Source organism: Ambystoma mexicanum, chromosome 8 (genome assembly GCF_040938575.1).
Source record: "Ambystoma mexicanum isolate Mex_15411 chromosome 8, UKY_AmexF1_1, whole genome shotgun sequence".
In the NCBI taxonomy this organism is placed as follows: Eukaryota; Metazoa; Chordata; class Amphibia; order Caudata; family Ambystomatidae; genus Ambystoma; species Ambystoma mexicanum.
Window position 1 is genome coordinate 488,693,996 of NC_090929.1, and position 16,095 is coordinate 488,710,090.

General features: G+C 47.5%; 1 protein-coding gene across 1 annotated transcript in view; it reads right to left on the reverse strand.

Moving 5' to 3' along the window:
• The window catches only part of LOC138472125 (uncharacterized protein DDB_G0287625-like), a 221,634-nt gene that overhangs the window by 65,707 nt on the left and 139,832 nt on the right, over positions 1-16,095 (reverse strand). The window contains exon 4 of the mRNA XM_069610128.1: positions 2,530-2,703. Within this exon, the coding sequence (XP_069466229.1) occupies positions 2,530-2,703 (174 nt within the window). The remainder of the gene's footprint in view (positions 1-2,529; positions 2,704-16,095) is intronic.

Below are 16,095 nucleotides of genomic sequence, written 5' to 3' on the forward strand. Positions count from 1 at the left end.
TAGTTGTCATAAGAGCCGATGATGGGTATGAGGATTTGGGTGTCATCTGCATAGTTGGTGTAGGCAACACCAAAATCATCAAGACTGTCAAAGAGAAGTTTAGTGAAAATATTGTAGAGTGTAGGGGAGACAGAGGAGCCTTGTGATACTCTGCAGGTGACAGGGGCTGGCAATGCTGCTAAAGTGGGTGAGAACACTCACTCAAGCAGGTGAGAAGATTCATGGCTAATGTCAAAAGAGCCATCAGGATAGCAAACATCACCAATATGCCCAAAGAGCAATCACTGTACCAGCTCCTGCGACTCCACTAGAGTGTGCCCAGTATAAACTAATGTTTGGCTGGCCCGTGCACTCACGGCTACCTAAGGAGAACAAGCAGGAGGAGAAAAGCCCACAAGAGCAGGAAGTGAGGGTCAAGGACTACAAGGCCAAAAGCAAGATGAAGGAATACGCTGACCACAAAAACCGGGCTCTGCGAGCTAAGAGTAGGGGATCATGTCCTCATGCGGCAGACTCAGTCAAACAAGGAAACATCGACATTTGACCCCCTACTACTGACAATTACAGACATAAAGGGATCTATGGTCATCGCTGAGACAGCCGGTTGGACAGTGATGAGGAACAGCTAATTCTTCAGGAAGGCAGGTCAATGCGCACCCCAGGTTGACCAATTTGGAAGTGCAGATGAATTGAATGCGAGAGATGTCTCTAAATAATCAAGTGATGAAGAGGAATCTGAAACAGAAGGACAAGCACCTCCAGAAGGTGGTCGAGGTGAGGAAGAAGAACAATCCCGGGATCATCTAAAAAGTCAGAAAATAAGAGACTATATGGCATATACAAAGAGCTATACGAAAAGCTTGTATAGCCTCACAATTCGAAAAAATATGCCATACGAAACATTACAGTGAAGAAGGGCAGCGGGGGGCTGCAGGGGTGCCCCCTGCACCCTTCTTCACTGTATTGTGAGCAGGGGTTGTAACAAGTGTATAAAATAAATAAATAAAAAAGCGGATCATGCCGCAGCGGTTCCCATACATGCAAGTGAAGGCAACCGGCGTCGCAGAGGGATGTTGGAGACGGTGGCACACAAGGTGGTGTGCCACCAACAGGTAGCTAGAGGGGTGGGGGCAAGGGCAAAGTCTTAAATGTTCAGGGGAGAGAAGACCGAAGGTTATTTTTGGAAAAATAACTTTCGGTCTTTTCTCCCTCAAACATTTCTGCCACAGGCTTTCAATCCAAATTCAACAATCACACGCCGAGAACAGACCATGCCGCACCATCCGAATGCCGAAGCGATGGATCGAACAAATGGGTTAGGACAATGTTATTTTGGTGGGAGATATAGCGTTGCACGTGATCACCTGACGTAGGGATACGGCGTGGCGCACCAGGTCTGGTCACATGACCAGCATTAATGTAAGTGCGCAAATAAAGCAGTACATTCTTGATAACTCTCACGTGTGGTCATGTCCTTTGTTAAACTGGTGCGTAGATGCGTGCGCCCGGATCCCGAGTGGGGATCTGAAACACGTCAGTAAAATCTGCTTTAAAATGTCCAGGCTTTTCAGCAATGTTTTACAGCATTAATTCTTCCAGTGCCCCGACTAATGCTTTAGTTGGGAATTAGGATGTGTGTAATTAGGATGTGTGTATATATGTGTGTATACATGTCCAGCATTACTGACAATACTATAAACAGACTGTCTTATTGCTAAATTGCAAAGAACTCATCAAAATGTTGGGAATAGTTTACAGTTTTTGTAGGAAATAACTTTTTGAAAATCCAGTTTTGTTTTCCTTCCTAGGAGAATTGTGTTCTCAATCGCTCGCTTGCATCCTCAACGGATTACAGGTATTTTGTGCCGCCAATCCTAACTGCTCTGTCTCGGACACAGGTGAAAATCTGCTGTTTGTGGATGTCATGTTTTTGATTAAGTCTGTGCTTAGGTGGCAAGTGGAGGGTTGAGACAGTTCTGAACCAGATTTGAAGGGATTGTGGGAAAATGTTTCCGGATTCGTGTGAGCTGCTTGGCGGTGTAGTCTGATTCTTTCAGATTAGCGATAATACACTGTGTTCAGTGTTTTTTTTTCTGTAACTCTGTTCAGAGTTGCTTGGATATTTGGGGGTTAGATCTGAATAACAAAGTTTAACGTGCACAGGGCTCTTCCTTTGGTTGATTGAGTGTCGGTCCCCTTCGGATTTCTTTCAGCATCAGACTAAAACCAATGACTGTTTTTAGCTAATCTATACATATTTTAAAAACCATACAACTCTTTTTCATAATGGTCTTCAGTACAGAACACCTTCCTGAAAAGCTATAGCTCATTTGCCATGCTTTTCCAGGGCTGCTTTTCATTCCCATTCCAGGTCTAGTTACCTGAGAATTCCGATGTTATCTGGGAGATTACTTTGATTTTTAGGAGTCTCTACCCCCGCCGCCCCGCCCCCCCCCCGAACCCCACCCGCTAAGGCCTGAATAATAAAATGTGCGCAATAAACATGAATCATAAATTATCGAAACCTACCATTTTGGCTTTGGGCCCCTAGTACGTTCCAGCTCCTGCTGTCGTTTCAGTTCCAGCAGAAACTCCTCCTCTACACGAAGGCGCTCCAGCCTTAGTCTCGCCAGCTCCTGCTGGTAAGGGGACATCTCTACCAGAGACCTGCCGATATCTCCTTCCGTAAGACTTTGCAGAAACCTGAAAAATATAGTTGCCCGTCAATTAATTGCAGAACAAAGCCATCCTGCCGTATTATGGCAGAAACGGTGTAGCATGACACCTTGCAACAAAAGAGGCACGTGGGGTCATTAGTAGGCTGTGCAGCAGCTGACACATCACTAGGATGCCTAGTGGTTTCCTTTTGGAAATCATTGCTATCTGGTGCTCAAGTTACATTTGTCTATTTAAGTTAAGCAAGAATACAACCTATAGAATGTATTAGTTTGTAAAAATGAAGAAAAAAAACAGTGGTCACTCTGTCCCAACTATACTGGCCTATCAGAAGAACAAAGTTGCGTGTAGCTCCCAGTTTCAACACTTTAATGCAGTCTGTCACCCTTGAAATGCCAATACAATTATTGATATTTCTTTGGCATTAAGAGTTTGTAAATAAATGTACTTTTAGAATTATGGATCTATTTTTACAAAATGAAGCCAAAGGTGTCAGTTTCTTGTTCTTCATTCATCTATCCCACAAGCATGAAAGTATGGTGATACCTTCACATTCTGTTGACGCACCGGTCCATTTACAGCCAAGCGCGATCACACAGATCACAGATGCCTTGTGTCCCAGCTTTGCAATGGCAATAGTTTGAGTTACAAGAGGGAATGAATGGATGGCCAAAACAATTAATCACCACTGCTGTTCGCAAAGCCACTAGTGACAGAATTTCAGGATGGCCGAACAATGAATTGTCAAAGGATAATTTATTGAATTTTTGTATTTTACTTTTACATGAATTGCCTATTTTATAAATGCATTTGTAATCTTGTATTTTCTCCACCATGACAAGGGGCAAACATGCACTTTATAAATAATAAAGAGCCTCATCACGAATTGGGCAGTAGCCCTTTAATCCGGTGGTCACTGTATTAGCGCCGCCAATACCTCTCCGCCAGATTAAGAGTCGGCGCAAATACCTCCGGACCCAAAAAGAACCGGAGTTATTACAGCCAGCAATAATAGCGCCGACAACACAAAGCGCAATTACAGCAACATAACACGTGTATGTACGGCGGTATTAGCGCCAAAAACCGGTGCTAATACAGCTGAGAATTATCTACAGCCACCAGTTGGAGGTAAATGAAAACAGGTGCCAGAAATGAAGCCACATGTGCACCCAATCCACCCCAGAATCCTACATACGACACTACCAAGCCCCAAACACTATTTTCAACACTATGCTGCCATTTATTCCTGCAAGCTGGGGAAGGCAACTGCTTATGGTAAGGCTGGGCCTTCAGATGCTGGACAACCAGGCCAGGGCACAGGGAGAACAGGGTTGGGGTGGGGGGTGGGGGGTGGGGGGTGGGGAGGGTGGTGGAGGCGGTGGAGGTGGAGTTGGAGGTGGAGGAGGAGGAGGAGGAGGAGGAGGAAGATACCCATCCAAGCAAGCCGACCACCCATCCCCAGTGTCGGGCCATCACCCTAGGCCCTCAGCGACACCCAGTTGGTTAGTGAGTACCGCCTCAACAGGGAGACCATCATGGAGCTGCTGGCCACTATCCAGGAAGGCATTGGGAGCAGGATAAATATCCTTACAGCTGTGCTCCCAATAGTGAAGCTGGTGTCAGTCCTGCAGTTCCTGGGCACATGCACCTTCCAGCACACTGTGGCCATGATGCACGGCATGGCACAGCCCACATTCTGTGCAGTCCTGGCCCAGGTGCTGGATGCCCTCCTGCGCCAAGTCAACCAACACATTGCACTGCCCACCACCCAGGCCCTGGTCAACGACATGAAGGCAAGGTTCTATTACACCGCACAACTGCCTAATGTCATAGCAGCCATTGGCTGCACACATATTGCATTGGTGGCGCGCCAGGCCCATGAGACCTTATGCAGGAACCGGAAGCACTACCACTCCCTTAACGTGCAGGTGACGTGAGGACCTGACCTCATCACTCACTGCTGTGCACACTACCCCGGTTCCACCCACAACTCCATATCCTACGCAACAGCACACTTCCCAGATACATGGAGAGGCACAGAGGGATAGTGGGTGAATACAATCCCTACCACATATGCACAGTGAAGCACCAGACCAAAAAGGGCAGGGGATGGCAACACTGAAAAGAAACATGGCATGACAAGTGTATGCACTGGCAGCACCTGGGCAGCACCTGCACCAACGACCGGGTGCATCCAAGGGAACATGCACACGTCGGACACACAAGTTGATGTACACACCGCTGACATCACTTTGACATATTATACTGCATATACCTCAATGCATCAGGAATGCAGCACTGCGCTGATCCACACAGCAGCACCCAACAGCATGTCCATCTGTGCCACAGCCATGTGTCCATGTGCAGTCACCTGGGACATGCCACAGAACACCTGCCACATTTCCACAGGGTGCATCTACAGGCAAAGGTATGCATGTCACCATCCACAAAGGCTGCACAGACACCACACATACACAGCATGTGCAGGATGTACACATGCATGTGCATGGCTAACAATGGCATGAGTGGTTGTGATAGCAGACCCAAGTATGAGACAACTAACTGATGTCTGTATCTCGCCCCATGCAGGTGACTCTGGATATTTGCATTTGGCGTGGCTGATGACCCCTGTGTGTGACCCACATACACTGCACGAGACAGCCTGCAGTCGTACATGTGTATGCATAGAACGCACCTTTGGACTCTTCAAGGCACAATTCCTTTGCCTCAGCTGGAGCCCTAATGTATGCCCCTGACAAAGTTGGGAAGGTTTTCCTGGTGTGGTAATGCTTCGCAACATCTGCTTGAGAAGGAATGTGCTACTACCGCCCGATGCAAACAGGCCACACCCAGAGGAAGAGCCAGTTGAACAGCATGAGGCAGGAGTCAGAGCATACACTCACAAGGATGATGTGAGGGAAGGAAGACTAGCCCGGCAGGCACTAATAGACAATGTTTTCTACAACAGCCCACCTCTGTTCACTACCAGCACTGTGACAAAATTGCACATGTAAGACAATCATGAATGTCCACGCAACTAACTCTTATCTAACAAACAATTTTGCACCAACTAGCCCCCCTCCCCCTTCCCCTGCCAACTCCCTAGCACGCAATCCCCCCTACCTGCTAACTCCACAGCACACAATCCCCCGTACCCCCACCAACTCCACCGCACAGCCACTCGTGGCGGCCAGTGTCCTAGCATTCATCACTGTCGGGGCCTCTTCCCCCCCTTACCAGAACCAGCTGATGTAGGACGCAGTAGGCACCGTGACTGGCGCGCAGAGTGCACTCTTGTGACCCCTCCATGGGTGTCGTAGAGGTGGATGACAGGGAGGCACCCATAAGATTCTGCTGGTGCGGAGTTAATTCCCCTGCCGGAAGGCTTCGGTTAGGGCAGAGACGCCCTCAGAGAGTTCCTGCACACACTAAGCATATACCGTCAGAGCGACGTGTTGGCATTTTTCTCCACCCTGCTGTGCACCAGTTGACGCACAAGCCTGCGTGTGGCCCCCTGGATTGAATCCCTGATGGTCTGCAGGAGTTCAGAGTGTGTATGGACGATGACCTCCATCTCTCGCTGCCTACGCTCCATAGCGTCAAGCCTTTGCAGTACCACGTTGGCGGGTGGACTATGCAGTGGGCTAGGCGTTGGGCATGGGCTGACTGCAGGCAATCCAGATGCTGGTATGTCCGCATCAGCCTCCGGTATTGCTACAGGGCTCCCTAGGGTGTGTGGTCCTGCCCAGGTGTGGACTCTGGCCTGTTGTCCCCCTGTGACTCCCCGTTGTCACTTGCAGCAGTCATTGCCTCCCTGTCCATGCTGTCAGCTGCAGGTGTGGTTGCAGCTTTACCTGCACTGCCCCAGCTGTGTGCTACTTTAGGAGCAGGGCCAGTGGTGTCACTGGCAGCCTTGCCCTTTCTGGGTGCAGGTGTGCTATGGCAGGCCGTGCGCCTAAGTGACAAGGTCCGAGCCCTTTGTTGGGGGGTGTTAGTGGCAGACGTTGATCGTCTTGTGATGGCCCTGCCGACTCCTCTTCCTCCTCCTCTTCCTCCTCCTCCTCCTCAAGGGCCTCTGACAATGCATGTGCACCTGTAGGGGACATAGGACATTGTGTCAGGTATGGTTCCACCATGTGATTTGGCATGCATCACATGACTGATATGTTATAGAGTGTGCCCTCAAACATGTGGCCAAATGGGCATGTTCAGCCATGGGGATTGCATGTGGGCCCACTGTCATTGGGGTGCCAGTGGCAATGGGTGTGTGGCCGATGGCCTGTTTGCCATTGGCCTGTGTGTGGGTTGGCCAGGGGGCATTGCAGGCTTTGATTCCTATTACATGTATTTCTGTGGCCCATCATGGCCCCACATGCCTTCCCTGGGTGGCAGTGAAATGGTGGTGGGGCCTTCTTCCATTGTACCATCATGGATCTGTGTGCCACTGCTGCTTGGCCAGCAGGGCTGTTCAGTGGTGCATGTTGATTGGCAGGCTGTGGGTATGTTTCGAGGGGGGGGGGGGGTTGTTCGTCCCTATGACTTCGCTGTCGTGCCATCATGGGAATGGCCTACTAGGTCCCCCATATTCAGAGATTAATGATGCAGTGTCATGGTTGCTATAGCGCCTCAGTTCTGCTGTCGCAGGGTGCACCAGTAGGAGTGGGGTGCAAATGGATTTGTTTTTGGGATTCACTTGCCTGCCCTCCCACTGCTGTGGTGCTCAGGGGTAATCTTGGTGCCCTGCCCCATGACTGCCCTTGGGTTGCCTGATGTGATGGGCCATCACTCTGCCCTGTTAGCATGCTGTGCTTCGTGGGATTATGGCCTGTGTCCCTGTGCAGGTGGGTTTATAGTGCAGGGTTGTCACTTGTATATGCAGGTGGGGAGATGTTCACTCACCTGCCTCCTGGCTGCTGGCTCCCGTTTCAGCACTGCCGACTCCCTCAATGCCCTTGAGGTCAAGCATTGTGCTGCATTCTTCTTCCCACGTTGTCAGGACCAGTGGCTGGGCACTGCCTCCTCCACTTGCAAGGGACTCATTGCGGTGTTGTGCAAGCAATCCCTGTACCCGTACGCTCAGGTCATTCCACTGTTTCCAGCAGTCCTCACCATCACGGGGTACGCAGGACACAGCTGATACCTTCCGGGCAATGCTGACTAATATGGCTGTGCACTGCTGCCCACTGATCTTCCTCTGTTGTGGTCCATAGAGCTCATCACTGTGGCCCACTACGTCCTCAGCCAGTGCCACAAGCTCACCCTAGCTGAACTTGGGCTTTCTGAACCGACGGTCTGGCCCCTTGCCTCTCAGCATTTCCTGTGACAGTTTCTGCTCTCAGTTCTGCTGGATGGCTGCTGGAAGTTGAGATTTTAAATGGATCCGGCAGTGACGCAATTTCTACCGGTGCTATTAGCGCTGCTGCTTCGACGGTAGTGCTATTAGTGCCGGTTTTACAGCAGTAGCCCTTATTTGGGCGCAAATACCGCCGGGCACTAATAGTGTTACCTGCAGAGTCGGGGTCGCCTGCCCACCAGGTTGTGATACGGCACAGATACCGCTGCATGACCCGGCAGTAACACTATTTGCACCCGGTTGTTATTGTGCCATTTTACTGCCAGACTCCTGATGAGGCCCAACGTCTAAAATCAATTAAAACCAGGGAGATTAATAAAATAAAATAAATTGGAAATGCAGAAAAAGTTACTCCTGGCTAATAAGAGCATGCTACCAATAAAAATGAACTCATGTAAAAGCATAAAAAACATACTGCAAGTCAATTTATCATACACTAAAATAAACTTTCTTTTGGTGCTTAAGGATTGCCCTCTCCTGCAAGCATTATTGGCTGTTAATTGCTACTTCCACAGTTTTGCATGAGATGCAGAAGGAGAATTATGGCCAGTCTGCATCTGTTAATGCCCAGCAGCATGTGGACAATAAGGCTTTTGACATGTGGGCACTCTAACATCTACCACGAGTTTGCTTTCCCTATTTGCTCCATGTCCTTTCTCCACCCATTCTATGAACTCAGGAAGGCTTTAAATGGAGGTCAACAATAGTAATGGATAACTATATTCTAAGCCTACACATTAATGGCATTGTCAATGTCTACATTCCATATTGGGGTTGTGATGAAGCCCCTGATGTTATTCTTATAACCCCTGTCTCCAGAGCCCTCCTTGCACTGCAGGGGAGGAGGGGCTCTAATCACCCCTGTCTCCAGAGCCCTCCTTGCACTGCCAAGGGGGGATCCAAGGCCCCCCCCCCAGCAGTGGTTGTGGTAAGATTAGAGATAGGGAAAAGCATATACCCGTAACTGTGCATCAGCAAAGAGAGTAAGCAACAACTCCCTGCAGTGAGTGACTACTCTCATTCATCAACAAAGGAGAGTCTTACTAATGTCACATTCTTTTTGTATTGATGGTCCATTGCTCATACCTTCCAGTAACCTTTTGTGTGTATTGAAGGCATGCACCGTATATAACATATCAATGCACAGTACATTTAAAAAGATGCGCCACATATAATGTTCATATTCAAAATGCTTCTGACAAATTTCTCAGTAATGAACACTCAATAAATGATTCTTACACTTCATGTATAATGTAAATCCTTTAATTATGAGAAATATGCAATAAAGAAACATTGCTACCATTATGGTCACAACACACAACACACTTAAAATTCAAAAAATCCTTAACGGATATGCAGCGATCATTGTCATTGCTACTCAAGACCAAGACTAATAAATCTTCTCAGAGAAATCATAGCCACCTTAAAAACAACTACCTGTCTCACCCGGTTTCACTAGGCAGCCTCATCAATCTTTCTAGGCAGCCTTCAAAGGAGCACCTGCCCTTCCAATACCTCAATATCTTTCCAATGTGATATCCATGAAGGGTAAAACCTCTAATATTCACTATCTGTAGAAGGTAGGGAGATGAAGGCTGGAGAAGACTGGATGCCTGGAGGAGTCTGCACAATCCAAGGAAAATGCCAAAAATATCAAAAACTACCTATCAAATCACTATGCTCTTTTTATCAAAATGCAGGCAATAATTCTTCCAAAAAAGGCAATGTCAATTGGGATCAACCATGGTGCCAGCACTACCCAATTAAGAATGAGATCTATTCATAGGTGGTGAGCTGATTTGCCTTGGGTGTAAATATAAAAATATTATACATACAGCTCAGTCTAAAATAATAGTTCTGCTAAAAGGCCAATAGCCAGAGTCCTTTGGGGACTCAAGTGCCTCAAAAAAGCCAAAAATCCAATGTAGTGGCTTCAAACGGTAGGCAAGAAAAAGTGAGGGACTTGGCCCCTCCCTTCTTCATTGAAGATATTGTCCCCAGTGCTTCTCCCTCTAAACAGTCCTTCCAGCCTTCCGTCTGCCTCCTGTCTTCGCCTGCCAACTCTCGTCTGGTCCATGAACAGCTCTCCTGCCCTGCCTTCCGAAGTCAGCCCTTTTATATTTTTCTGAGCATAAAGCTGTTGAGACCATCGGGCCAAAAAGCTGTTTAGCTCACCAGCCCAGTATCAGTAATCAACATCTATTCATGGAAGCAAAAAGTTGTTTCTGTTAAAAGCAAGGCCGATGAATTCTGCTGAAACCTTTCACCTAACCATAAAAGCCGCTGTCATATCGCACAGCAACTAAAATCTTTGCAGAAAGTGCTGTAGATCTTTTAGTTTTTTTCAATTATTGCTATTTCAGTTTTATTTACTATAACCGAGGCACTTGGAACACTTCCCAGTCAGGAATATAGTCAGCGACTTAGTTTACACGATGTACCCGCAAGTATCATAGTATCATAATAGAGATAAGGTCTGGCTTGGAGCCCGGAAATCCAAACCAATGCTATTTTCTGCACTTATTTGTGAATCCTACTCATTGCCTGAATGCATAAAAAGCTTTCAATTAGGTGACCATGTTAATGACTACATGGCTGGGAATTACGTGCAGACAGTGGTATACACACATTTCACCGCAGTATTTATCATCGCTGTTTTTTTTTCGAAACAAAAACATTGTTTTTTTGGGGGGGGGGGGTTAAAAAATTAAATATATGGTTGTGTGTGTAAGGGAATAAAAAATAAAAAAGGGGGTGCTTGGGGGGGTAATCCCCCCAAAAAAAGACAAAAAACAAGTTTTTCAAAGAAAAAAAACGGCGATGAAAAAACACGCAATGAAAAATACCACGGCGAAATATCGTAGAAACCAGACATTATACCCCAAGCATGATTATAACTAAAAATACATAACACGCCACCCCCCCCCCCCCAAAAGAGTCTTAAAACAAGCCATGGAGGCCTCTTAGGAGTCATGGAAATAAGAGTGAAGAGACAAATGAACATGAAGAACACCACATACTACTTAGTAGGTAAACATTCACTCAGGACACTCACATGCAACTAAATATTAAAGCATAAACATATATCTTCTTGAGAAGAGCCGGCTGCAGCAGGCGCTAGTCAGTAGACAACTTCCAGTCTCTCATTGTTGCTGAAGATCACAGAGATGGGTAATACAAATAAAAAGATGATCAGGAGGAACTCAGCTGCGAGTATGTAGAACACAGGTGTGATCCACGAGCCTATGTTTCCAAAGAAGTCCAATATGCTTTTCAATGGGTTGAAAGAAAATACTGTTTTAATCAGCCAGTCAGTAATGGATCACAGGATGGCGCTGCCATTTGTTGGTGTGGAGCTTTCCAGTAGGGCTTTAATCTCCTTTGGTCAGTCTGGTGTTCTCTCCAGTAGATTTTCGACCAATTGCAGTGCCATGTTTGATGCTTTCACAAAGGTTTCTGTGGTGCTGGTGATGTGTACCTTTGTAGCCAGGAGATATGCCAGTTTCAATGATAACTGTGGGAACTTCAGAGGGGAGAGCTTCACTTCAGACCAATATAATAGCACCGGTTCAGTCCGCAATGGGGGATGAAGGATAATGTCCCAACATTTCACCATCTTTGAGACAGTGATCAGGCTGGTAACCCCCACTGTCACACCACAGCATGAAGCGATAAACTGCACAATGTAGGATCCATTTGGTAGTAGTATATGATATGATATTTTATTTGTATTGCGCTCGTACACAAGTGTTTCAGAGTGTGACAAGGCAAGGGAGGGGAAACAGCGGAGAACAACCACAATCTTACTAGGCGCAGTGACATTGAGAACGTGCAAGTGCATGGGAAAGGGAAAGGGGAAACGGTGCATGGAAAGGGGGAGAGTGGAAAGTGCAGAGCAGAGGAGAACAGAAAATAAATAATAATAAATAAAAGAAAAAGAAAATAAATAAATAGATAATGGAGGCAATAAACAGTGGTAGTGCAGCCAGCAAGTGGCAAGTGCTGCGTTTACGGCAGCAAACTGGGTAAGTCTGATAAGTCCAGAAGAAGACGAAAATGTGGGAGGAGGACTGTATGGGTACAGATACAGTCTCACGTGTAAGGGGTGGCAAGGAGGCAGTGCAGGTGGGTGGCAGGGTGAGCAGGTACCTGGGCACAGGGGACAGATGGGGACCAGGTGCAAAGTGCCAGGAGAGAGCAGATCGACAGGGGAGATGGGGGAGTGAAGGCAGAAGCAAAAAGGAAGGTCTTGAGGTGCTTCCGAACCGGAGATGGTTCTCCTCAAGTTTTATAGTGGCAGGGAGACTGTTCCAGAGGGAGGCCCCAGCCGAACACAGATCTACCCCCAGCTCGTTTCCTTGAACAACAACTGATCCTGAGGGAGTTAGAGGTAGAGGAGCTCGAGAGGGGAGGTATTTAAGGAGGGATAGCTGAAGGTATTTTGGACCCAGGCCCCAGAAAGCCTTGTGGACAATGCAGAGGGTTATGAATTTAATCCTTGCATTCACTGGGAGCCAATGGAGAGATTTCAGACCTGGAGAGATACGATCCCAGGGCTTGAAGCCAAGGACAAGTCTCGCAGTCCTGTTCTGGATTAGTTGCAGAGGGCGGAGATTAGAGGCAGGTAGATTTAGAAAGAGGCTGTTACAATAGTCCAACCTAGAGAGAACCAGAGCATGGGAGACTGTGAGCTTCTGGGGGAAGGGGAGGAAAGGCAGAGTACCTCTGAGGAGGTGCAGTAGGAAGTTTGACTTTTTAGAGACATCAGAGATGTGGGCAGAGAAGGAAATTGTGGTGTCAAAGATGGCCCAGAGGTTCTTACGTTTCCATTCGAATTGCACTAAATGTACATTTGGTGGCGATCGAATTCTGCTCACATGGACTGATCTTAACAATGTCTTGGCATCTTGCATGAAGCGTTCCCACACAACATTTCAAGGAATACAGTTCTACTGGAGAGTGAAGGCAAGCGTCCCCAAACAGCACGATCCTCCCCGCAATGAGAGACAATGAAGGACTCTCCCAAGATGGGAATAAGGCCAAGACAGAGTGCGGGTGAGCGTAAATGGGAGTTTATCAATCAGAATAGGGCATGCAAAGAACTCTGCAAACTCCGAGAGCGCTCTGTCTGACAATAGCAAAGACAGGCGTATATATTTACAAAAAACGTCATAAGAACCTACACACTATAGGGGGCACAAGTTCATGGGGATTGGGTGGTGATGACTAACTATAGGTGCTGCTGTGATGTGGTTGGCTTTGGCTGGAAGACGTCACTGGGCAGCCTCGTGGGTTGGGCTGGGCCTGGCAGGGTGGCAGAGTTCATCCAGGCGGTGTTGTGGGGCCATCGCGGCCAGTGGCAGAGATGAATGTCTTTTCTTGACTTGTTAGCCCTAAGCCGTGCACACCGCAGTCATTCAAACATTCTGGTATTATCTTCTTTAGTAAATCTTTCGATAGGTTATACAACAGGTTAATGCAACACAGGAGGAATGCACCTTGTGAGGGGACTGGAGATAATACGTCAGGGCATGGTTACCAGTGTCCTGTTGACCGGGGCCATAGGTCGAGGGGCTAAGCTTCAGGGCCTGGGACGGGCGGTACATGTCTTTCTGCCTTGTTAGAAGTTGTTATGGATGTTCCGCTGTGGGTTGTCAAAGTGTTGGGTGTCTTGATTGCACAGGGCCATAAGTCTAAGATGGTCCGGTGGGTTGTGAGGTTTACGAGGGGGCGCGTGTGGTCAGGCAGAGGTTTACTGCTGTGCTGTAAATAATGCATGTGGCAGGTGGTGGCCTTGGGTGCTACAGAGGGGGTTACAAATCTTTGAAGCGACTCCAGTCTGGTTGGGGGAGGTAACGCAGCGCGGCGCGGTCTCTGCTCTCATGCCTTGGCAGCCTTCGTAGGGTGGGAGGGGGAATGGCCTTGCACATATTTCACAAAGGTATCTCCCTCGTGTGTTGCCGATTTAGGTAAAGACATCACAAACAGTTGAACACTCTCTAATACTTATTCAAAACATTACAAGACATGCATTTAAACTTTGCTGGATGTGTTTTGATTATACCCAGTCTGAGTACCTTATTCATACATTATGTTTTAACAAGTACAGTATTTAGTTATATGCATATATATTTGCAGTAAGTGAGGTAGAGTTAGGATTGGTGGAGAACATAGAAAGTAACCCGCCCCTTGTCCGTGACGGTGGTGGCGTATGTGGGGCCTAGACATGCACACATGACATGTGCCTTCTCGTGCGTTCTTCACATGGGCCCTTTGTATGGTTACATTCGTTTTCTTGTGTCCTCTAGCAGCATTAGTTCAGTTATGGCGCGAGCCCATGGGGTGTAAGTTTTCCAGTCATACACGTAACAAACAGATTCCTGGTGCGTTCCGTTATTATTAGTACCCAACTGCAATGGTATATGCTCACCATCGCTTATATCATGGGAGCATGATCTCTTGTAATTATACATCTCACAGGCTTTGTAATATAAGGGATTTTATGGAAGAAAAGCATCCTTTGCAAGTAGTCTCAACATTAATATGCAAAGATTGTCTGTCATATAACGACCAGTTTACTGTTCTTTTCATTTGCCTAGGCCTGCTGGCCGGGTCACGCTGGGAGCGATGATACACTGCGGGAGGTGAACTGTTACAATGTTAGTGTATTACACTAGCTCATGTCCGTCTTGTTCGTGGGAACGTGCTCGCAGCGGATCTACCAGGGTGCTGCGGCAACAAGGAGGACTGAAACCCTCCAAGGGTGGGGGCCGCGCTACAGTGCGCTGAGCTCACACCATCTTTACCAGACAAAATGGTTTCTAGGCCTAGCTAAATTTTAATACGTGTGGGCAATTAATACGTGCGGGCAATGTCTCCAGTGGGTGAACCCTCCACCACCTGGGCCCGGGTAGCATGAGGGGACGCCCAAAGGACCCATAGTCCTCACCTGGGGAGAAAGCGTAGGCGAGGGGGGTCTTCTTGGACCAGTCCTCCCCTACATTTCCCCCCTTTCGTTACTAAAGTAACAAATTCTTTAAATCTTCTATCCTCCTACATTCTGCTTCGTCCATCACCGCCTCATCCCATGCAGGAGTTCCTTTGATGGGCATCCATGCTCTGCACACCCCCCTTAAGCTCTCACCTCTCCGGGCATATTCATCTGGGGTACACATTAGATATATGCACCCACCATCTCCTCCCAAATCTACCCAAACTTCCTCATACCATTCTAGTATACGGGGCTCTTTGATGGTGGTGTGCCACAACTTATCTACAATATCTTTATCGTGGTATATAGGCACCAGTTGGTACCTGGGCGAGTTATCTATCCCTGTTTGTACTTGTGCTTCTTGCATCGTTTTTATTGTACCGTGTGAGTTGCCCATTGTCACCATCATCATTGCACCATTTGGTACTGCGTTAGCACAAACTCGAAGACCCACCTGGCACAGGCAAAAAAGTAGAAGGAGGAACACAACAGCTGGTATTAAAAATTTCACAGTTGTTCCAAGCCATGAGGGAACCCAGGAGAAGATGTTGTCGAACCATGTACTCGCTTCTGCTCCGCCTTCCATTTTCATTTTTTCTCCTAGGTTGTGGACTGCTTCAATCACATGGGACAGGGAGCCATTCTCTGCGTCTTCAGAAGGTACGAAAGTGCAGCAGGCACTTCCTATTTTTCGGCAAACACCACCGTCCATCGCCGTCAACAGGTCCAGGACATACCTGTTTTGCATGGTCATTAGTCGTAAAGCTCTTAGTTCAACTTTGATAATATTGAATCCTTCTTCAGTGTCGTTCGCCAGCTGAATCAATTCCCAGCGTGTTATCTGGAGCCATTTTGCGTTTGCCCGTGCTTGGACACTTGAGACGATTGAGGCAAAAAATGTTTCTGCTGAGCTGAATAATCGATATTTGTCTGGGATCTGAGCCAATAGTTCTGATGATGCCTTTGATATGTAATTTGATGCTCGCCTGTTACGGGTCAGCACTTCTTCCTTGTTTCCAGAAGACAGGACATATATTTGTGTCTCTGCAGTTGGTTGAGCCACACTCTGCATGCG